The 23,426-nt window shown below is 49.1% G+C and overlaps 8 protein-coding genes across 8 annotated transcripts; 3 read left to right on the top strand and 5 right to left on the bottom strand.

The window, feature by feature from the left end:
• Positions 1-182: 182 nt before the first annotated feature.
• nop9 (RNA-binding RNA processing protein NOP9) lies at positions 183-2,360 on the bottom strand (the record flags this gene model as incomplete). The annotated part of the gene is made up of 1 exon (XM_040790442.1): positions 183-2,360. One exon carries the CDS (start codon positions 2,358-2,360, stop codon positions 183-185), a length of 2,178 nt encoding a protein of 725 aa, XP_040647395.1.
• A 216-nt stretch (positions 2,361-2,576) lies between these two features.
• PGRI_027280 (RCC1 domain-containing protein) lies at positions 2,577-4,100 on the bottom strand (the record flags this gene model as incomplete). Its single annotated transcript, XM_040790441.1, has 1 exon — positions 2,577-4,100. One exon carries the CDS (start codon positions 4,098-4,100, stop codon positions 2,577-2,579), a length of 1,524 nt encoding a protein of 507 aa, XP_040647394.1.
• A 468-nt stretch (positions 4,101-4,568) lies between these two features.
• Positions 4,569-7,091, top strand: PGRI_027270 (Golgi transport complex subunit COG3; the record flags this gene model as incomplete). Its single annotated transcript, XM_040790440.1, has 4 exons — positions 4,569-4,792; positions 4,846-5,185; positions 5,238-6,257; positions 6,312-7,091. 4 exons carry the CDS (start codon positions 4,569-4,571, stop codon positions 7,089-7,091), a joined length of 2,364 nt encoding a protein of 787 aa, XP_040647393.1.
• Positions 7,092-7,468: 377 nt separating this feature from the next.
• Positions 7,469-12,324, bottom strand: bck1 (uncharacterized protein; the record flags this gene model as incomplete). Its single annotated transcript, XM_040790439.1, has 2 exons — positions 7,469-7,589; positions 7,646-12,324. 2 exons carry the CDS (start codon positions 12,322-12,324, stop codon positions 7,469-7,471), a joined length of 4,800 nt encoding a protein of 1,599 aa, XP_040647392.1.
• A 1,134-nt stretch (positions 12,325-13,458) lies between these two features.
• Positions 13,459-15,371, bottom strand: PGRI_027250 (Major facilitator superfamily domain, general substrate transporter; the record flags this gene model as incomplete). The annotated part of the gene is made up of 3 exons (XM_040790438.1): positions 13,459-14,393; positions 14,447-15,060; positions 15,112-15,371. 3 exons carry the CDS (start codon positions 15,369-15,371, stop codon positions 13,459-13,461), a joined length of 1,809 nt encoding a protein of 602 aa, XP_040647391.1.
• A 1,539-nt stretch (positions 15,372-16,910) lies between these two features.
• On the bottom strand, positions 16,911-18,778 carry PGRI_027240 (alpha-keto acid decarboxylase family protein; the record flags this gene model as incomplete). Its single annotated transcript, XM_040790437.1, has 4 exons — positions 16,911-16,997; positions 17,050-17,257; positions 17,308-18,535; positions 18,586-18,778. 4 exons carry the CDS (start codon positions 18,776-18,778, stop codon positions 16,911-16,913), a joined length of 1,716 nt encoding a protein of 571 aa, XP_040647390.1.
• Positions 18,779-19,194: 416 nt separating this feature from the next.
• On the top strand, positions 19,195-20,404 carry PGRI_027230 (THUMP domain-containing protein; the record flags this gene model as incomplete). The annotated part of the gene is made up of 6 exons (XM_040790436.1): positions 19,195-19,230; positions 19,281-19,427; positions 19,494-19,641; positions 19,728-19,942; positions 20,077-20,217; positions 20,273-20,404. 6 exons carry the CDS (start codon positions 19,195-19,197, stop codon positions 20,402-20,404), a joined length of 819 nt encoding a protein of 272 aa, XP_040647389.1.
• A 1,664-nt stretch (positions 20,405-22,068) lies between these two features.
• On the top strand, positions 22,069-23,185 carry PGRI_027220 (phosphotransferase family protein; the record flags this gene model as incomplete). Its single annotated transcript, XM_040790435.1, has 2 exons — positions 22,069-22,985; positions 23,053-23,185. The coding sequence occupies 2 exons, from the start codon at positions 22,069-22,071 to the stop codon at positions 23,183-23,185; spliced, it is 1,050 nt and encodes a 349-aa protein (XP_040647388.1).
• Positions 23,186-23,426: the final 241 nt, after the last annotated feature.

Raw genomic sequence — 23,426 nt, 5'->3', positions numbered from 1 at the left:
ATATTAAGCGGATCTGCAGGAACCCGAGTGTATGTAAAAGTTTGGAATATGATATGAGAAAGCTATAGAACTAGATTTAGAGCCAAAAAAAAAGCACAGCAATGAAACAATTGAATACATCAACGCCTTTTTGTATGAGTACATGTGCATTTCGTCCAAGATATATTTCTATCTGATATCCATTAGTGTCTAGCAGACACTGCAGTCTGGTTCGCACCAGTAGCACCAGCATCGGCTGCTTCCTTGGCTGCTGCATAACGGGCCCGCGCCTGGTCAAGTTTAGACATCGGACGTGCGGCACCTTCATTGCCCTCAGTTCGCTCCTCAAGACCCTTGGCCTTGTGAGTCCAATCGCGTCGGCGGCGCTTGAACAGATCCATTGACCAGTTTCGCCAGACAGCGCGACCCACAAAGGAATCGCGGAGCTCCTGTTCATGCTGCTCGAGCTCTCGCGCCATACGCTCCTTGACAAAGAAGATATCCTTGGTTGCAGTCCATAGGGCATCTACTACATGTGAACCGCTGCTGCTCAGGGCAAGAGGTGTGAGGTGACCCTGGAAACGGGTGGTGAGCTGTCGTCGGATTTGAGGCGTGGAGGTTGTGGAAGTTAGGGCCTGTTGAAGAACACGGGAAGAGGTGGGTTCCTGGGCAAGTTGTACGATTGTTTCGGGTGATTGGGCGAGGAGACTGGTGTAGACAAGTTGGCTCATTGGGCCAGGAACGGTCAACATGGCCTGTACCAGTAGAGAGGCGTGCAGTTTCTCTGCTTTCTCGGCTGCAGAGACCGGGGGTGGGCCCCGTGGCTTGCGCTCCTTTCCGTCGTTGTCCTCGTCCATATCATGGTCTTCAGACTGTGGGGCTGGGTTCTCCGAGGGGTTGAACTTCAGCATCTGCTGCAGTCTAATAACAGGATCCTGGCTGTAAGCACCCTCGAGCGCTTCGGCAAGAGGCTTTGTGTCGACGCCACGGACCATACACCGCTCAATCAACATCTTGGGGACAATGAGTCTCGACCGTTCAATCAGGCCCGGAACTTCGGGGATAATGTTGCCCATGGCAATCTTCAGGTCATCCTTGCCAAGTCTTTCCAGCATCCGAAGAACCACGTATCCAGCAGTGCTATTGCGGGCGAGGGAGCCGATTCGGTCACCCAAGTTGTTCCTGTAAAGGTTTTTGAATGATTTACCAGGAAGGTATCGCACCATCGTCTCCAATAGGCGAGAACCGACTGGGTCGTAGAGGAGACCACGGATGAAAGTCGCGCTTTCGGATTCTTCCTCAAACGACTCATCGGGAACCAGTCTTCGGATGGTCGACTTGGGATCTTTTGCGCTAGACTTTCCAAAGTGCGAAAGTTCTAGGAACAATAGTACCTGAAGAACAGGGTTTCCAACTGGATGGGTGGCTAGGGCTCGGAGATAGACATCGTCGAGACCGGCAACCATATCGGTCATGATCTTCTTGAGTGCCGGCTCAAATGTCGCTGGAACAGTGTGCTTCTCGGCTTTAGATTTTTCCATCTTCTCCTCACCCTGAATAGCCTTGATCTCAATTCTTTCCTTCTTGCGACTTGCGACAAACGACTCATTCGACGTGACATCCACCGGCTCGCCTGCGAGAACGAGTAGTAGCACTCGGATTGTATGCGACGCAAATCGCTCGGTCAACAGGTAGCCCCAATTTTCCTTCAATTCCTCAATAACAGCCATGAACATTTCTGCGAGTGACAGCTCTGGCTCTGGCTCTTCCTCTCCTTCGTCCGACTCTTTGGGCTGTGGTTTGGTCTTTTGCATCACGGCAGGCGCAGCGTGAATGAAAAGAGTCTCGCAACAATGACTGGCGAATCGATGCTGCACTAGGTGGAGGAAGTGACCGATAAATTTGCTGAAAATCCGGCGCAGTTGCTGAGGGTTTGACATTGAGATCAATTTCTCCATGAGTCTCGAACAGCCCTGACTGCAAGCAATCTTCAACTCCTTGCCGCTAGCCTCCGAGTACACACTATCGACAAACAAGCTGCGCTCTTCGGCATCCTGGAACTGGTTTAGTTCCAGCATTTCGTTGGCGCGCTGGAAGTATTCCGATTCCTCCTCGTCGAGGAGACCGTAGAAAGGCATATCGCCATCCAGGTTAGGTTGTTCGCTTTCCTGCTGTTCGCCCTGATCAAGGGGAATGTAGTCCTCATTTTCAGGAAGTTGGATGTCGTCGTTGGCCTCGTTGGTCTCGTCGGCGTCGTCGGCAGAGGGCTTCATTCGCTTCGCGACGGGATCTTCGGCTGTTTCCTCGAACTTTCTCTTGGAATCATCTTTCTTGGCTTTTTTCTCGGCCCTGCGGCCTCTTTTCTGTTGTTCACGAGGCATTGTGGCGGTGTGTCATGAGGGAAGATGAGCTTGAAGCGCTGGAAATTTTTTGGATAAGCGGTGGCCCAAGCGTCTCCGCGGTGATAAGAGTTTGGTCTGTTTGCAATCACGGCCATTCTATAAGACCAAAACAACATGGCCGTCCGTTATTGAGTAGAACAAATTATAATTGGATTTCATATGGCATAAATAATATACAGGTTCCCTTTTTACCGTTTACACTGCAGAATAAATGGCAGATACATGGCGCCCACATTCCACACGCTGTTCCATGCTCACATTGCGCTTCTCGACCTTGCCCTTGTGACGAGGCATGATCTGTAACCGCGCCTCGGCCTGGGTTTTCTTGTTTTCGGGAGGTGCCTTGATATAGGTAGGCTTAGACTGATTGCTCCGCTTTCCTGTTCCGAGCTGGAAATGCTCGTTGCCTCCCCAGAAGAGTACATCATAGCCATAGTCTTTAGACTGATCCAAGGAGTCCTTGGTAGTCTTGCTGACATTCGTCTTGTTGTCCAGGATAGCAGAGACATGCGTTGTACCGACAGACATGGCCCGAATGCGGATAGGGGTCATTTGCTTTGTCTTCTCGTCATACTCGCTCATACCACTTAAAGCTTTGAGCTTGGTGGGCGAATCCTGCAGGTGAACCCATCGGCCATTGCCAAGAGTACCCCAAATTCCCCTACCGCAGGACCATGTGTCGGTAGTTACTTTTCCAAGATCATGAACAGTGGCAGCCTCTTCTTCATACCCCAGAATGCGCTTGACATCAACGGAGAAGAAGGTGTTTGCGCCACCAGCAGCAATGCTGGTAACCTTGGGCAGATAGAGGTTTCTGCTATAGAGTTTTTGAACCTTCATAAGGAAAGGAGCATCCTTGAAAGGCCTCTCGGGTTCAAAATCCACACCTAATTGGCCAAATGAGTTGTCGCCGAAGCCAAACATACGGCCATCTTTGCTTAGCGCCAGTGAGTGGTAGTCACCACAGGCAATCTGAACAATCTTGGAGTCTTTGAGAGCTGTAACTTCGTGGCAGGTGTCTGCTGGCCCCTTGGGTCTGGTGGACCAGGTAAGTCCCTCCACGCCGAGTTGACCAAGTGAAGGGTAATTTTCAGTGGATGATGCCGCAGAGAAGACTCGACCAGAGCTTGTAAGAAGCAGGACATGCTCCAGTCCTCCACTGATTGAGGTGACCTTTTCACCCAGCTTCAAAGATGGGGTCAATACACGGTAGCTCAAATTAGACTGGCTGGGCCAGAACGGAACCCAAGAGCTTTCTGTTGACTTTGGGCCAGTGATTTGCGCGTCCTTGGATGTGGGAAGTGAGTATACAGTCCCATCCGAGGATAGCGCAATGATTCGACTTTCGGACAGAGCGAGTTTGATGAGATTCTTGCCAGTCAGAGTTGCCGTGGGTTTGAAGTCCGACTCTGAGTACGCCTGACCCCATTGCACTAGATCTCCGTTCTCGGTGATTGCTGCACCGCACTTTTCCTCGATCTTAAGATCTCTCAGCACCTGGCCATCAAAGTATTTGAAGCGCCGAGGAGTCTTGATGTCGGTGTCTTTGGAACCTGGATCTACCACATGATAAACGTTCGACCCCCATGTGTAGACGCCGGGACTTTTTAGGCTTCGTTTTTCTTGAATGAACTGAGCTTGGAGATCGTTGGCATCAACGAGCTCTTTCTTCGTAGCCTCCGGGGCACTTGTCCAAGCCTCCTTTCCACCATCAGTCATGTATGAGTATCCCAAAAAGACTGCAGTTCCTGTCACAGCAAATCCGAGAGAATTACGAATCCAGTGTGATGATGGGTTTGGCTTTTCCGATTGACTGCTAGCAAATCGGGACCATGGCGCATTTAGTGACTGAGCCGCCGAGGTTCTGAGTGGACGAAAAGCGAGGACGGAGCGCGTCGCGGGCCGTCGCATTTGAGATTTCAACATTGTAGATGATGGCTGGATCACCAGCTAGAGAATGTCAAACCTCCAAAGGTGAAATTATATCCGGGGAAGCTCTTAATGTCGCGCCTGTGATTTGTTGCAGCATCCAGGCGGGAGCTCTCGGCAGAACCCATCGCGGAGTTGACCACATGGCAGTTCAACTTCAACATCAAACTTGGCCTGAATTTCGCTCTGGATAAAGTCGGCAGAGAGATATGAGCTGCGGGCTGACTCTCATCACACTCCCTGGGCCCTGAACGCACCATGTCTTCCACAAAGCAGCAGCGTGCCCGCCGCCAAACCGCTCCCTCTGGTCCGCCGCGCAAACCCACCGCCAAAGAAACCCAATCAAGTCTTCAAGCATTGGACGAGCAATTACCAAGCACATTGGAGTGGAAAACACCAGGATGGAGCAACGAACTTGAGTTCTCACAGTGGTTTAATGGTGTCAAGGGTGATCTGATCGAGGAGAGCTATGACGAGTACCAGTACGATCGACGTTGGACAGTTATCGGAGGTGCACTGATTAACTTTTCTGTAGGAATTGCCTGGATGAACTTGAACAATCAAAAGAGCACATCGACGAAATTTTAGCGAACACCCTGACCCTACTAGATGACCTGTCTAGCTTGTCCGAATCATTCAAATCGGTCGAGACGCAAACATCGAACTTCGAGAAACAATGCCAAGGGCTTTTGTCTGCCCAGGAACGGGATACAAAGCTTGCGAATGGTATCGAAACCAACCTCCACTACTACGATTTCTTAGACCCCGCATCGCGGCGGCTCAACGCCCCCGGTGCGGGGAATACAGTTCGCGACAAAGAATTCTCGGATATGTTGAGGCATCTGGATGTGTGCTTGGATTACATGGAAACACATGTGAGTAAGCAGATGGTGGATATTCATGCGCCTATTGCTGACCTTTACACAGCCGGAGCAAAAAGAGGCAGAGGTCTATCGCTCGAGATACCGGCTACTGCTAACGCGTGCCTTGACGCTTATCCGCGGCAACTTTGTATCTTCACTTAAGGATATCTACCAGAGTGTCTCCAAAAAGATTTCGGACCAGCAGTTGAATGACACCGCCTTGTCAGCTCTTCTGTATGCCAAATTTAGGGTCGGGGCACCTGAGCTGAAGCAGATTGGAGTCGAAATTCAAAAGAGAGCCGTGCCGCCGCTCAATCCAGATGAAAATAACGAAGCTGAATATCAAAGTCTGATGAACGATCTGCACAGCAATTATGCGGCCACCCGTGCAAAGCTGATTCTTCCGCTCGCTCGCAAAAAGCTCGGGGAAATCACACAGACTCCTAGTTCATCCAAGGACTTGGTTGCCTTTGCTCGAGCTAGCATTGGTTATATCCGTGGTCTGTGCCTAGACGAATATGATCTATGGGGAGAATGGTTCCACGGACAAGGGGGCTTGTATGACTTCCTTGAAACGATATGCGAACCACTTTACGATCACCTTCGTCCACGAGTAATCCACGAGTCTGATATCGTCAGACTATGTCAGCTGTGCAATCTACTACAGACTCGCTATTTCACAGACCCAGAAGAAGAACCAGAACAAGTTGAGACGAACCATCTTGACTTTTCTCTTTTGATTCAACCCGCTCTGCAAGACGTCCAGGCCCGACTTGTCTTCCGTGCTCTGGCTGTTCTGCGCGACGAAATCGAACGATACAAGCCTCGCCCAGAGGACATCGATTACCCCATGCGTAACCGACAGGTATCTCTGACAGTGTCCGATACTCAAATCTCTAGCAAGAAGGACACATCCGCAGATACACTGATCGATATGACGGCCAAACAAGCCGACGATGCAGGCGAGTCTCCACAAGAGCCAGATGGTAAATGGGACTTCGAGACCCAGACCGCTCTAAAAGGCTGGTATCCAACCCTACGAAAAGCAATCTGGCTCCTCAGTCGGATATACCGCTTAGTTAATGTAAGAACCCTCCCTCAACAACCCTAGCTTACGTACCCATACTGACCACTCCAGTCCACCGTCTTTGACGACCTAGCCCACCAAATCGTGCACCAAACCACCCTCTCCCTCCAATACGCCAGCACCCTAATCTCCGCCAAAGCCACACCAGCCGACAGCCAACTCTTCCTAATGAGCCACCTCCTAATCCTAAAGCAACAAATCGTTGCCTTCGACATCGAATACGTCGCCGCCGACATCTCTTTCGACTTCTCTGCCGTAACAAGCACATTCTGGGAACTCCGCGAACGCGGCGGTCTCTTCAACCCGCGCAATCTAATGCGTCTCGTCGGCCATGGCCTCATCCCACGCGTCGTGGAGAACATGCTCGACGCGAAAGTGGAGCTAGATGGTCGTCTTCGAACAGTCATTAACGACTTCATCAATGCCTTTGCAGCGCGCATGACAGCCTCGCTACCATCTCAGTTCATTGATTCCCGCAATCTCGCCCGCGGCGAACTTATTCTTCCTTCCTGTCGTACCATCGAGAAGGAGGTACCGGGTCTGCGGAAGGTGTTGAATGAATATATCGACGACACGCGCATGAAAGAGACGCTTGTTGGGGCGGTGCAGGACCGCACTATTCAGATCTATGAGGATTTCTTTGATAAGTACACTTCCGCCGAGAAGGCCAAGGGCAATTTTGTCAGTAAGAAAGGGAAGGGCCGGGACGACGCTGTCTGGGATGTTAATACCTTTGCCGAATGGTGTGAGGGTGTGTTCCGTGTCGGCGTTGCTGGGTTGCAGGCTGATCTCCCCGAGGACGACGATGATCTCCTAAGCACCAGGTCTTAGGCTTGGATTTGTTCTTATGATCTTTTTTACTTTCGAATATTTGAATATCCGCTTCTTGAGCATAGATACCATGTTGAATCGAGCACTTTTGTACATGTATAAGTCGAAGAATTGTATAAATTCCTGTTAGCACCTACATCATTTCTTATTGGTATCGCAGTGTATAGCAATCAGACTGTGAATGGGGAATAATCCTGTTCCCCCGGTAAATGTTATTATCCACAAACGTGCAAAATGTATGTACAGCTGATCAGAAAACAAAGTCCAGACAACAAATCTCGCTTCAAGCATGTCAAAAAAGGGTATGTACAGTTGATAGGAGGAAGCGCAAAGTCGTTAAGTTACGCCGAACCCAGTCAAAGCAAGACCAAAGGAACTCAAAGAACATCACGAATTTTGGCATACAACTCCGTGTCTAGGAAGTTATAATTCACATCGGACTCGCAGAAGGGATGGCGGGTGAGCAGGGTGCCAGCAGTAGGGCGTTCAGCCGAGTCACTGGGAAGATGTTAGTAAAAGAAAAATCACAGAACAAAGATCTCACGAGAACTTACATTGTAAAGCAGTCATACATGAACGCAAGAGCCGCAGGACTAATGTTCATAGACACATCATCCGGAATCGGTGGAGCCTGGCTCAGACTGCCGAGTTTGAAGATAGCGCCGATGGCCTCCTCCTTACTCCAAGGTCGACGACCTGCAAACATCTCCAGGACCACACAGCCAAGGGACCAGATATCGACCTTGGCGCTGTAGCCCTGGCCCTGAGACTGAATTACCTCCGGGGCCATCCAGAAGACGGAACCCTGCATGGAGTTGGAAGAGTCGTTGCCGTAGATATCGTCGGTTTTCTTGGAGATACCGAAGTCGGAGATCTTGCATGTGCCATCGAGATCCAGGAGGATGTTGTCTGCTTTCAGGTCGCGATGGAGGATTCCCTTATCGTGCAAGTATGCCAGTCCGCCCAGGGTTTGCCGAGTCAGTGATCTCACGACGCTTTCTTCGAATTTACCGTGCTTACGCAAACAGCTTCCAACAGATCCACCGGAGATATACTCCAGGTAGATGGAGATGGAGAATTCGCCACGCTCGCATCCAAGATACTGCACGATGTTGGGGTGTTCGAGGTGCTGCATCGTGTCGATCTCCTGATCCAGAGCGGCGACCATCTCCTTGATGCGGTCTTTGTCTGCCCCTGCAATTCGCGGGTTGATCTCGACTAGTTTGACTGCCAAAACTTCACCATTGTCCGCGTTCATGCCTAGGTATACGCGACCATAAGTACCCTTGCCGATGAGTTGACCACGGATGATGCGGAAAGTTGGCTGTCGCTGAGGAACAGGCCCGGTATTGGACACTTGGGTGCTGTTTTGAGGGATCGGATCAAGTTGGCTAAGCCGGGTGCCTGGCTTGGGCCTGATTTGCATAATTTTGGCGCCGAACATCTTAGTACTCTTTCGGCGCAGAAGATCGCCTGACCTTTGGGGACCAGCATTGCTAATGCTGTTCGTCCGGTTCGCTCCTTGGGCCACCTGTCGAATGGATTTCATACGAGATAGTCCACCGCCACCGGTGCCACCACGAGCAAGTTTCTGTCGAGCAAAATTGACAGGCTCAGGTGGCCTTGGAGCTGTACCAGGCGCATGGGCTGCGTGCGGCATAGGTGGCTGGGCTTCCTTTTTGTCTTTAAAGCTCGGGTCATGCTCGCTGATACCCTTGCTATTGGGCGATGTGGGCTCATCCAAGTAAGGAGCGTCAAGATCAACGTCAGGGAAGAAGTCATCAAGGTGGTCGATAACGCCTTCGACGGCGGGTCTGCTTGCCCAGATATCTCGGGCAAATGACTCTCGCCGTATAGGCCTCTCATCTTCGGGAGAGACTGGTGCCCAGGTACTAGAAGCCGGTTCTTTCCCATCAGATACCTCTCCGCTGGAACCGGGACCGGCAGTGCTTGGGGATTTGAATCTGACAGACAACTTTGATCTTAATTGATCTTTCGTGTTCACAGTCAAGGATGGCCGCTCTGACTTCTTTTCGACTTCAGCTTGCGGTTCTCTCTTTTCTTCCTGGGCCCTTGAAGGTCGGACTTGGAACAGCCCATCGTCAGAGTCATCAGAATCATCATCTGAGTCCTGTTGCTGTTGAGGAGTTCGCTGGAAGGACACTTGATTCTCTTCAAAGTCAAACTCTGGACCAAACGACTTGCGGGATTGCAAGCCCGGTCTCGGCGAGTGTTCAGAAACAGGATTTTCAGGTGACTGATTGGCAAACGAAACTGGTGGTTTCTCGCGTTCCGTGGCCATCTTCGAGGGCGGCCTCGAAGAGTCTGGAAGATAGTCAGCGGGAGACTGAGCAGACCGCGCTGTATCATGCATATACTGACCGAGGGGTGTTCTACTTGAAAAGGTTCCAGTAGAATCAGACGTTCCCGGTCGATCAGACTCGGAGCTTACACTGTCTTGAGTGTCGGCTGAAGACTTAGATACAGCCGATACCGAAGTCAATGGCTTGCCGACGGCACTTGTAATGCGGCCAACGCTGGCAATCGCAGCGCCTAATGACGGCTGCATCCGAGGTTCTCGAGATTCACGAGTGGTGGGTCTCCTGCTGAGAGAATTGACCTTGGTAAGAGTGTTGGACTCTACTGGGGCCGTTGGAGGTTTGCGAAGTGGTACAAGCGTATCTCCCTTCTTTTCATCATAAGGTGAGATACGAGGACTATCAAAGTCAATGACTTCGTTTCGCCTGTACCCGGTTTCACTGTAGGCATTCTTGTTCTGCTGAGAATGCGGCGCTTTGGATTGTAGATACTGTTTTTGTTTTCGTTCGACTTCACGGAGATGCTCCTCGTGGCGAGCGAGCAAATCGGATTTGTCAGACCCAAGAGCTTGGCTTGCGTCCTGTACGGCCTCCGCCGGGGATGCTTTCCCTGTCGGAGCTTTGAGAGTGTTTTGCCGAGAGCCTAACAGCGGAGACTCTGGTCTGGTACGATGCGGTGACACGGGCTTCCTCGGGAGCTGGTGGTGTGTTGCCGTGGGGGACATATTGTGCTTGTCTGGGATATTGGGCTTGTCTGGGAATGAAACTCCCAGGCCATCAACTTGAGGAGTACTAGACAGCATAGGAAGCATGGGAGTCCCTCGTACAAACAGCTTAAGAGAACCGTATGCATCCGACTTGCTTCGACGCGTCTGTGCGAGATTTACGTCACTCAGAGGATCCTCGTGCTCGCTCTGCCCAGGCTGAGTGAGGTAGATCTGGGCACTGGCTGGGTCGACCGCGAGGCTTTGACAGATCCCCATACGCAATGAATCAAAAGATTCCAGATCAGTGATATCAATTAGCCGGAAGTTCAAGCCATCCGTGGTGACAAATATCCATTTCTTTGCCTTTGTGGTCGCCGTGGATGGACGCTCACCGACAGACATGTCGCTAGAGTTGTAATTAGGCTTTGTGTAAGGGAGATAGGCTTCATTCGGTCGAGTCTCCGGGCTCGTGGTAGGCGACGAGTCTTCATGTCCCTGATCAGGAGACGGCTGACTAGAAGCTGTAGCTTTTGTCTTCTTTTTCAGGATATTAGAGAAAAAGCCTTTATGCTCTTTGGAGTATGAAGACGAGGTTTGGTCATTCCATTGCCGACTAGAGGCATCCTGAGGCGAGGGGCGAGCGCCCTCTTGGGCTTGTCTACGCGAATCATAGTACCGGGATGTGGCGCCTCGACTGAACCCAGTGAGCGAGTCGGTGCTATTGCCCCGAGAGTGGTCATACTGTCTCAACGTCAGATCTCCAGTGGATGATGAAAATGCTGCATGAGCGGGTGACGCATGCTGCATGGCCGGACTGCCACTCTTTGGGCTTTCCTCATGGGGCCGAAGAGATGATCCCTGAAAAGTGCCCGATTCACTGCCAATGGACGGACTCTGGCGTCGATGTTCAGTGTTCATTCCCGACAAGGCACTGCGGGTATGCTCGGACCGCCCATATTCGGAACGCAACCAGTTTTCACGTGCCGGAGAGTCATTATATCTCGGTGAATCATGGCCAGCAGGGACCGGCATGGTAACAGAACGTTGCCCTGTGGGCTTTTGACCTTGGTTGGAGGCGTGCAATGCACTCAGATGATCCGGACTCACGTCATTGACACCCGGGACAGGGCCAGCAGAACGTGGCTCGGGGAAATTATTGGAAAAGTAAGCTGCACTGTTTTCAGGAAACGCAGTCGCCGGCGCCTGCGTCTGATTTAGGGGTGTAGAGACGACATAGTCTTGGGAACCATCATGAATTTGACGGATGAGTTTGCGCATACGCTTCCCTTCATCTCGTTCACGGCCAGGTTCCCATTTTTTGCCACTCCGGCCAACCTCCTTTGCCAATTGAGGATAAACCACTTGATGCATTTTTCCAAGATTTCCTCGCCCACCGGATCCATGTCCAAGTTCGAGGAAGTCAGCGCCTTCGAGCTCCAATGATTTGAATGTTTCCTGCCAATCGTTGGAAAACCCGTTTTTCGCAAGCCAGAGAAGCACACGATCCAATGGCCACTGGATCGCAGCTTCGCTGTGGGATAAACCACCTAGCGAAGTACCACTAGAGTTGTGACGATGACTTGTCGTCTTGATAAGCTCAGTATTCTGAGCTGTCCCCTGCTGCTGTTGGTTGTCATTCGACGTTAATTCATGAATGTTGCCATGAAGAGCGTAAGGCGAAGCTATGGTGCGACCTCCCGGGGTCTGTGGAAGGTTTGGGTCTGTTTTATAAGGGATTGAAGTATTGATGTGGTCATGCATCTGGCTGAGACCCAAACGTTGTCTCTCAGCATTGGTATGTGCATATGGGTCATATTGAGCAGCTCTTCCATGAGGGTCGAACAAGCCTGGAATGCCGACGCCAATAGTATCGTTCCCGGGTATATAAGTTGCGGATGTCAGGGCATGATGATCATGACGCGGAGGAACGATCGACAACTGAGCCGGTGGGCGACCGTATGTTAGATGCTGATTTGGTGCGGGGGCAAGAGGTGGCGGCGGTGGGAAGCCTGGGTTCAGCGCCGGTCTAGCCCAGTTTTGCTGCCAGCCAGCCTGGGCCCCATAGGTCGGCCCTGGAGGAGGCCCAGGAGGAGGGGGTGGCACCATCGTTTGGGCTTGTTGAGGTCGAGGCGGAGGTGGAGGCAGGTTCATGTGTTGTCCTTGAGTGGAAGGCGGGGGCCCCGGGACATACTGCTGACGTCCGTCCATTGTGATCGCCGATGTACCGTATCTGCCTATTTGCTGTAGTTATATCTGACTATCTCGACTGCGACGTTTAGGAGACGTTTGGGCGGAGGCGTGTTCGGGGTTGTTCAGGTATGATCATCCACGCATCATGCTCGACGTCCAAGGCACCAAACAAATGGTCGGATTTGATGGCTGAATACTCGTCGCTGATCGCTTCAGAAGGGCAGAACTGAAACGAATTTAGGTACTCGGTGCGTGAGTTGACATGGTTCGGATCGGCGTCCCCGACGTTATCGCAGCTCTTGGGATTGCGGAACAGACTGAGATCGCGCAAGGGGTTGGTAAAGTGCAAGATAATCGTTGAAATAAAGAGAGAAAGTCTTCTGAACTCAGTACATAGTTAGTCAACTGCCAAGGAGCTTCCTAAGGTTTTTAGATGGTGCGATTGGGTCGAAAGATTGGAAGATTGGGAAGTCAAAAGGCCGAAAGGTCGAACGAATGAAAATCCGAGGTGGAAGCGAGCGCAGAACAACCACTCCCTTACTTCCAACGTATTTCAGAAACAAATGAAACTCACCAAGAATTCTAGAAGGGATATATAAATGATATCAAATCTTTATCTTTTGATGCCTTGCCCAGGTAGTAGAGGGATCGTCACGTGGGTCTGATCGTCTTTCTATCCTGGGTGGCGTAGTTCCTTCCTATCTATATCTAGGACGTCTGTAGCTAGCTATATGGAGTACAATAAGGGAAAAAAATTATATCGTACTTTTTTTTTCCCACAACACTTGGGGTACATCGGAGACCCCGTCCGAAGCCCTGCAATCTCCCAATCTCACTGTGGCCCGTGATCTGTCACCTGGTACACGCCAATAACAGCCCTGTGGCGTCTGGCCAAAGTTTCGTCTACTAAGACATTGGAGAACATGGGAAAGACATAGTTTAGCGTACGGAGTACTCCGTATGCTTATAGCTTGTTTTGAATATTGGGAATAGTCTACTTCTACTAGTAATAGCAGAGAAGGCTATTGAGACTCTAAAAATGCAATTATATTATATCTCGCTAGAGAGATGTAAGAATTTTTTTGGGGTAAAAGTGCCCCGTTCTAACATAAAACAATCCATGTTCCACCCACGAGGCTTTATAAGACCAAATTAGAGAACAGTGCCCTTGTTCTGCTCCTTATCCACCCTATAATGTCTCCACATACTGATACACGGAATAGCAAGTACAAGAATTGCCGTCGCAGCAATGCAACCGTACTTCTGACTGTAACCGTAGGCGAAGTTGATCGCGTCACGCTCTTCAGTGCCGGGTAGATACTTCATTTGAGCAACATAGCCACCAGCATAGATGCTAGCCCACTGGTCCTTAGCCCTCTCCGGCAAGGCCTCACGCAGTCCCTGGGGGAAAGTGTTGGCGTAGATAGCAGCAGAGACGGCATAACCAATGGCACCGCCCAAGTTCGAGAACAGAGAAACCAGCGAGATCATCATGGGGATACCCTCACGATCAGATGCGCACATGACGGCCATCTGCTCGCCGATGACCATCATACCTCCAGCGAAGGCAATGAAGATCTGGCACATGATCACGTACCCGATATCGCTGTCTGAGCCGCGGAAGTGAATCATCAGTCCGGCGCCGAGGGCCATCAATGGCAGAGCGAAGAAGAGGCAGCTGTATTTGAACTCCTTCACGTAGCGGATCCAGAGGCCGAAGATCGGGGACCAGAAGCAGGATCCCACAGTGTAAATTGCTGTCATGTAGCCGGTTGTCGTGACATCGAGATTGTATACGATCATCACAAAGTAGTAGTAGTACAAATCCCAGGAATAGAAGCTGAAGTAGAGGATAGCTGAGAGACTACAAGCGCCAAAGACGGTGCGATCTTTGAAGAGCTGGTAGGGGATAAAGTGGGTGCGGGCAAACCATTTTTCCCAGGCTGCAAAGGCGAAGAAGAGGAGGAAGCCAATGACCAGGGGTGCGATAAAGGCGGCTTCGCCGTACTGAGCACGGCCGTAGTTGGCCAGGCTGAAGGGAAGGAGGAACAAGATAAAAGCCGCCATTAGGATGAAGGCGCCGATAACTGCACGTTCGGTTAGTAGACTGTTAAGTACAGAGAAGAAGTTGTATACACACTGTCAAACTCGTGCAAATAGTGAAGAATAGACTGCATCGTAGTCCGGCCGCTAGCTGGGCGTTGCAAGACACCCATCTTTCGAGCCTTCTTCTCATAGAACTTGAAGACACCAGCCAGAGGGAGGAAGACAAAGGGCATAATGATAGCAAAAGAGCCATAAGCCCAGCGCCAGTTGGAAGTCTTCAAGAAATGTGTAGCAGCCAAGGGGCCCGTGAAGGAAGTGCAGATGAAGGGCGTAGAGGCAAAGGCAAAGGCAAAAGCACGGTTGCGCATGCCCGAAGTATCGGCAATGAAGATATCTAGGATGATATAGATCGCATCATATCCAACCCAGTAAAGAACGTAGCCGGCAGCGTAAGTATTGGCGTTGTTGCAAGCAGCAAGAATGATAATACCAAGGATATACACGCCCGTGAAGATGATGAGACCTTCAGCACGTCCCCATAGTGTCAAAATCTTTCCGATGGGGAGCTTGAGGACTCCACCGACAATGCTTGCCAGGATGGTCGCAGTGCTAACCTGAGAAGCATTCTGGAAGTTGGAGTAGGCGTAATAAAGAACATTTGTGCCGATAGAGGAATGCAATGCCAACATGAAGAAGCAGACCCAAATCCTATAGATGTTAGGGTCTAGTTCATCTGACATTATTTTTCACAGCACTTACCAGGCATACGTCGCGAACACGGCCTTCTTGCTCCAGACCAAAGCAACAGCCTCAGCCTTGCGCACACCATCTGCAGCACTTGCGCTGACAACGTCGGGATGTTCCCGGATCTCCTTCTCCGCACGATCCAGGTTGTTCAGACCATCATCTATTGTGTTTTGCTCCACATTGATATCGGTCTTCTCGTTTTCTTGAGTTGGGCGCAGATCCTCAACGATCACATTGTCCTTCCGGCCACGGGTCAGGTTGATGACCCCCATGACTTAGTTCTAGGCGAGGATCTCTTGTAAGGTCCCCCGAAAAAAAAATTGGGAGTATGAGAGTAAAATCAAAGAAAAAGGACAATCGGGGGAATCAGCTATATATGGAGCATTTGAAGAGATTTTTGGTAGTTTTTTGGTTATAAGAGGTAACAAAAAAGAACTTGGAAGTGTGTATAGTGGACCAGCATAAACAGATCAGATAACCCAACCCATGGAATTAACTCTAAAACCGGAGCCGATACGCCACCTAACGTAGAACGGTGAGGTTCACCAATGCTTTTTACGGCTGAATTATGCCGATACAACACTGCGCAGTGGTTAGTTTATGGGTCCGTCGGCCAGGTCCGGCTTGTCTCCAGAGTTTGCCTACCTAGGCAGCCCATGAAAATCAGGTGTCCCGGCAGTCTCGGCAGGCAGGTTGTTTGATTTTTATTGCCCTGTCTAATTTCTATCTTGTATCTGGCAGGTACATCCAAGGGTCTAATGCGTTAATTGCAATATTAGAAGTAGTAGGTATATTAACTATCATGTCCAACACCCTATTCAAATGTTAAGACTCACTGAATGATGAGCCCCATCAAATGCAACCATTTTGGACCCCAAGGGCTTAGTTTGCGCTAAGTGGAGAGTCGTTCAATCAGATAATTTTGGAGCTCCACTCGGAACCAGGATGTCGTGCGATACAGAGGTGATTTCATAAATATTTTGTCGTAGATTTCAATGGGATGTACTAGAAACGATTAATGGGAACATAATTACTAGACAGTACTGTGAAATTTCCAAGGTTAGCATGTATACACTTGCGTATTTCCATCTTATCAGATGAAGATTATCAGATCAATCCAAAATCCATGGAAATCTCGCGTATGGACCGCTCTCGGGCTATTACAACCTTGGAAGGTTTCCCACGCCCTTGGTAGATGTCACACTCTCGGTGGATTTGCTTGGTTTCCTTGAAGAATATTTTTTCTCGGTTCTTTCACTATCGGGCGGAACTCGGTAGATCCGGATATATATTGTCACAAGCTTAGCTGTTTTAGACAATGACATCCCCAAGGCTTAGCAATGAAAAATAAGCCCTGCATCAGATAACCTAAATTGCAGAATCTACCAGAGAAAACTTGGAAGCATTTGCTTGGCAGTTTATGTAGCTTTAACTTTGAACGTAAGATGCTTAGTTTAACGTTATAGGTAGTGCTAGCCTTGCAGCCGAGAATGCTGGGTTGACTTTGCAGCTTGCATATCCTCATCTACTGATAGCTTGATAGAAAGCTTCCTCGACGACAATGGCATACAGCTAGACCTTTCCATTGGGTTTAGAGTGGAAGTGAAGATGTTCATGATACTCAATTATGAGCGTTATTAAATCGTGCCGGTATGTGGCCACCTCATTTCGAAGAACACGCCGTGAAAGCAAAAACAGAAAACAGAAAACAGACCACCAAGATCTAGATAATCCAGAGTTGAGATATTGCTAGTATGTCGCTTTCATGTGCATCGTGACATTACAACAAGAGTCGTTTTTTCGCGCTTCGCTTATTTGCCGTTCCGCTGCGCAGCAGCCTCAGCAGTCAGCTTCAAGGCTGCAGGGGCGTCATCGCGAGGCATGTACAGCTCGACCAACTAGAAACTATGTTAGTGGGCAATTTAGAACATTCTTGTATTGTTAACTCACTCGAAGCTTGTCGGACACGTTGAAGTCCTCGTCAGCAAACAGCTTGGTAAGTTCGTCACGAGTCTTGATACGGTAGCCTTGGTAGTTGTCCTTGGCTCCGAAGACTTTGGGGATGTTGGCAAACTCCCATGGCTGAATGTCGTTGTACTCTGCATCCCATCCGTGAATGTATCGCTCGATGGTGTAACCTTCGTTGCAGATAACGAAGCTGGAGATTGTCAATATATGAGATAATTATCGGTCGATGGGGATGCTTACACGATAGGGTTCAAATTCTTCTTCAAGATAGTGCTTAGTTCCTGCACTGTAAGTTGGATACTTCCGTCACCGATGAAGAGGATAGTTCGGCGGTCTTTCTGCTCCTTGGCAGCGAGGACAGCGCCCTGACAGGCTCCCATGGAATAACCAATGCTGCCCCAAAGAACTTGGCTGATAGCAGTCACGCCCGGGGGGAAGCGGGTTTCCCAAATACCAAAGTTGGCAGTGCCAGTCTCCGTGAGGACAATGTCTTTTTCTCTTAGCCACTGACCAACAGTTGACCAGAGCCAGTTGTGGGTGATGTTTGGATCGGTCGAGTGTTGCTCGCTTTCGGGAAGTCGGTTCGTGATGGTAGGTGTAGGAGAAACGTTCAGAGGTTGCATCCGTTCAACGACCTTCCTCAGAACACCTTTCATGTTGATATCAGGATACTCCGAGTACCGCACTCTCACAAAGGTACTATGGAAGTCGACGGTGTTCAGCTGTCCAATGCGATAAGTGAAACCGGTAGTATTGAAATCGGACTTGATCGCTCCAATGCTCAGAATAAGGTCAGAGGACTCGACGGCCTCACTGACTCCAGCGTTAGACCCGTTGCCAGCATAAACACCACCGAAGTTCTTGTGGTTCTCGTTCACGGCTCCCTTGCCCATTGGAGTCACAAAGGTTGGCAGGCCAGACTTCTCGACCAAGTCGCGCACTTCTTCCAGTGCGCGGTGACGAATGGCACAAGCGTCAACTAGGATGACAGGGTTCTTTGCAGCGTGGAGATACTTCAAGACAACGCCGACCACGTAGTCCTCCTTCTCCGGGTCATTCTTAGGCAGTGAAAGATCAATTGGGGTCTTCAGGCGATCGCCGTTGACCTTGGCAGCGACAATATCAGTCGGCAGAGTGATATACACTGGACGACTGCGGATCCAGCATTCCCGAATGGCACTGTCGATCAGAGTGGCAGCGTCCTGGGCGTTGGTCAGGTTTGCGACGTAGCACGAAATGCCAGAGCTCATTTTGGTGAAGACATTGTAGTCGCCGTTTCCGAGAGTGTGATGCAACAACATTCCATCCTTTTGAGACTGGGTGGTGGGCTGGCCGACGATATGGATGACTGGGACGAATTCGGAGTATGAGCCTGCGATGGCATTGAGGGCGGACAGTTCTCCGACACCAAATGTGGTGACAAGGGCACCGATACCGTTCACACGAGCGTAGCCATCAGCGGCATAGCCTACCAATTGTTAGATCCAGATCATTCATTCGTAGTTAAATCTGTCTTACCAGCATTGAGTTCGTTGCAGTTTCCAACCCAATTGAGACCACACTTAGGGAGGTAGTCCAATGCTGCAAGATTGTAGTCGCCGGGTAGACCGTGCAATGAGCGGATTCCAACCTCGTGAAGACGTCGGAATAAGTATTCGGCAACATCCATGGGATTCTTTAGCTCCCTGGTGGCAATATCGGCAGAAGCCATGATGAATTAGATAGAAGATGGATAATAGAGTGGTAAAATGAAGATGGAAGAGAGGGATAAGAGGTTATATAAAGACACATGGAACTTTTGCTGTACAGGATTTGGAAGGTGATACCACCTTAAGACTACGTCATTGACTTTGATGTCATGGCATGATTTTCTATTTTTACAATGTTGGATGTTGTTTTTTTACCAGTCATCTAGAACAAGATAAGCTTTTATTTCTATTTGTATCTACAACATGCAATTATAAAAAGATAAGTAGTAATAAGCATATGTTATATTGAAGCCAAAAGGTCGATCTCCGGCTAAACCCAAATCTACCGGCCGATCACACAAAACTCCGACCCCCCCACTACCTCTATCACACCACCCTGGTATATCAAAAAGCTTGGGTATAAATGGGAAAAAGAACTATGCCTGGACCAAATCATCATGCAAAGAAGAGAAAGGTTAGTATTTAAAACAAAATCTTGACTTTACCCACATTAACTGGGTTTAGGGTGGTGGAAAAGGAAAATATGGGAATCACACAGGGAAGCACTCAAGTCGCGCCGCTATCGAATCTGGCGATGTAGGTGTCTTTGTGACATGCGATATGGGCAAAGAAGGAAAATGTCTGTCAGAGGCATTGGACATTTTTTCTCATGTAAGATGAAATTTTCAATTTCTTTTGCACGATTATCCCTTCCGTTTCGCTAATTTTTTTTTCTAGGCCATCGAGGGCAATGAAAAGCAAGAGGAAGAGATCGATACTGATGATGAAGATATCGAGGCTCAGATCCAAAGGGAACTGGAGGGCTTACAGCCCAACAAGGACAAAAAACGTCGATTCCAGCCACTGCAGATGGACATGCCGTGTGGTAAGTCGGCGATTAATTCCAAAAACGCCATTCGCTTAGATGCTCGGCCCTCGGAACTAAGGTTCATTGGTACTAATCCGTGATAGTGACATTCATGCGTCTTGATCCTTCAATAGACCCTGTGGAGCTTGTGCACCGTTTGTGTAGCGAAGCATATGCCCACCCGGAGACCAAGAAGAGCCGGTGGATTAAGCGTATGCATCCAGTCACGTCAATCCGGAAGACTTTGAGTGTGGATCTAGCGGCCTTTGCGAAAGAGATTCTCAAGCCCCATTTCCATTCGGGAGGACCACCGAAGACGGTGAGTTTTAAACCCCCTTCCTCGCTCTTTGGGCCTCTGGGCAGTCGGCGATCCTGCTCATCTAGGAAATGATCCGATTACGCATCTGGCTGTGAGGGGAAATGTACTTTGAGCATTGCTGATTTGTCACCTAGTACGCAATCCGGCCTACTGTACGAGGTAACTCGAAGCTCAACCGGGATATGATTATTAAGACTGTTGCCGATGCTGTCGGACCGGAGCATCCGGTGAATTTGACGAACTATGATCTAATGATCCTCGTCGACGTTGCCCAAGTAAGTAGTAAAAAGCGAAGTCTCCCTTATTAGATTTGTCACTAACTCATCGCAGAACGTGATTGGAATGAGTGTAGTGCAAGGTGATTATGATAAGCTGAAGCGGTTCAACTTGGCTGAAATCTACGATCCCTCCCCGAAAGAAGAGACACCAGCCACAGCTACGGCCACTGATTCTAAGGCTTAGGATGAATAGCGCAGTGTTTGCCATAGTCACTCCAATGGAATTTTACTGTACATACTATCACTTGTGCTACTTATATTCCTCTTCACCGCTCATTTTATAGTAATTTCCACTTCTATCGTCACCTTTGTCTGCTATTATTGCGATGAATTCGAAGGTATCTCATAATTGTAGAAAGTAAGAACTCTCTATAGGAGCGAAGTCATTAAATAGGAAACAAACTAAGAGACACGAGTCAGGCAGACTAGTCTGTCTCCACCCATTGCAATTCATATATAGGCATGGCAGCTGTCAGAAAGGGTGGGCGCGGCAAACTTTCGCTGATAGCCAGTCCTTTCATACATCCATCGCAATATTGAATAACTCTGAATATTAACTTTGACTTTGTGTGTAGCGAGGGTAAATTTGGAAAGCCATAAGATATCTTTGATGCGGTCTGGAGTATTAAATGCACGGTCAACGCAAATATACCCAGAAACGATCATGTTTAGCGAGAGACCCTCTAAGGGTCCACTTGACACTGTCGAGATCTGCGCCTAGTATTGAGTAGACCATTGCCCGCCTGGGCAGGTGAAAGCACTATGATAAGAGGTAATGAGATATCTACAGCTAGGAAGACCCCTGTTATGCCTATGTATTTTTTATATTTTTTAGGGTTTCTTGAAGTATGGAAAAAGAATTATTCTAGAAACATTAGAGTGATATGATTGGCTTTTGCGTATTTGACATCAACTGCATCGACGCTAAAGCATCTTTGACGTTACATTTCGGTCTTTGATACTCCGCACCCCGTCTACGGATACATCCCCTGCAGGGCTATGTCAGAGAGTCCGAAAAGTCTCCATCAGCTATCTGGGGGCCAACGAGGTAATTAAAACCGGCCCAAAAGAAAGAGATACTATGAATAATGAGAATCTTAGGTATTTATGAATTTGAAACTAACATTTCAAAGCAAAATCGTGAAATACCCAATGTCTTGAAGGTATAAACGATGTCTGTAAAGTAAAAATATCAGCTCGGGAAGGAACCGAGAGAAGAATAGAAGTTCGATTTATATTTTGATCGGACGGGAAAAGGAATTCGGCAAGAGATCATTGTGATTGGTCAGGGCTCCTGTGCTCGGATGATCACCTTTCTTAGAGCGGGATCCTTAGGCGAGACGGCTTCACTTTAATTTACTTGTCCCATATTTCTTATTAACTGACCAATGTGATAATACCATCCTTGCACCCGTGGGAAATGCTTTCTCTCACATTCTTCCAATTGGATCCACTATATTCAACCTCGGATATGGGTTCTCTCTTACGTATCTCGCGTGAATAAGCCTAGAAGAGCCATGGCGGAGATACGCTTTGTCACTGTCTCTCTAGATTACGTATATGGAGTTTAGATATGGTGCTGATATTCAGCCTATACGAGAAAATCCGTTTGGAGTTACGCGAATTCCCTTTTCTAGAAGTGGGATTTTGCGCCACATCTACTAGGAGTATGATTTTCAATCCAAACTACTACCCTGGCTTATATCTGTTCCTTTTGACTTGGCTCTATGGGTGCCTTGTTCATACATGATCGGCCCCCGGCAATTTCTTTTCCCATTCATCATAGTCTTGCGTATATAGCATCCTCTATTCCCGAGGTCGCCAATATTCCCCACCAAATAGATCACGATGCAACAACTTGACTCGACACAATGGTCTGCCATGCCATCACTCAAGAGAACAAACACTCACGGTGAATCTTTTCATCGGCAATCTCATGCCACCGAGGCAGATGAACACCATAGATTAGATTATGTCCTCTCGCTGCTCTATCCTTCTACAGTCCGTGTCCAACACTCACATCCGATTTTCGGCCACATTCATTCGCTACGACTTCTGACTCTATCGAATGGAGCTCATTTGTTGCTAAAGGGATCTCCATCCTCAAGAACCGCCCTCCTTCGACGTGAGCGGTTGTTTCTCGAAACCGAAGCCCAGTTCCTTGCTCTTCTAGGGCAAAGTGCAAACCCGTGTATCCCCCAGCTCTATCATTATGATCCTCATGGAAGCCATTGGGGATCTGCCTACTTGATCCGGCAGTACATGAAAGGGAAAAGTCTGTCAGAGATGGAAGGTGAGCTCACTCCCGAGCAGCGAGATGGTATCGATCGCCACTTGGGCTTCTTGGTGAGCACCATCGGTCAAAATGCAGCACCTGGGTTTGGGTCTTTACAGCAAGTCGCATTTGGCGCTGGAAAAACCTCCTGGCGGGAAGCCTTTTGTGCCATGTTTGAAGGCGTCCTTCGCGACGCCGAGGACATGTTCATCCACCTCCCTTACTCGGAGATCCGACACGAACTGAGTCGCCTGGCACCTGCCCTTGAAGATGTATCTCTGCCACGTCTTGTAGTCGTGGACTTTGGTCGACCATCTCATGTTTTGGTGAACGAAGAGTCTGGACAGTTGTCTGGCATTGTGGACTTTAGCAGTGCCCTGTGGGGCGATGTGTTGATGGCAGAGATCTTCGCAAATGCATCGCCGGCGGTGTTGCAGGGAGCAGGCATGGCGATGTCTAGGACAGAGGAGGAAAATATCCGGTTGGTCTTGTATGTCCCGAGTACTATCTACCGTCTCACTTTAATGCATTGTTGCTAACATTTCTCATTAACGTAGGTATGCGTGCTACCGACTAGTGTCCCAAATCACTGTCCAATATTATCGAAACCGAGATGAGACGAGCGAATTTGATGCGCGGAGACGATTGACAACGACAATTGCGGAAATGACGAGGCTTAAACTGGAATAACAGGGCAAGATGATTTGAATGGTGCTTTATATGTCCAACGTGATACTACCTAAACCATCACCCTTAAACTGGTTCTGTTGCATAGCGATCTTTCTTGGCATGTAATTTGGAGTTGTGTTCTTTTCATATTGATATATAGCGGGGTTGTTTTGGCCAAGGTGTGCCACTTCAAAATACAATTCGGTCTTCATCTCAATACGTTAATAGAACATTGTATGTTGTATAAAAGAAAGGAGAGAAG

Source organism: Penicillium griseofulvum, assembly GCF_001561935.1.
Source record: "Penicillium griseofulvum strain PG3 chromosome Unknown contig_80, whole genome shotgun sequence".
NCBI lineage: Eukaryota > Fungi > Ascomycota > Eurotiomycetes > Eurotiales > Aspergillaceae > Penicillium > Penicillium griseofulvum.
Note: the sequence above shows the minus strand (reverse complement) of the source record. Positions and strands in the feature narration are given on the sequence as shown.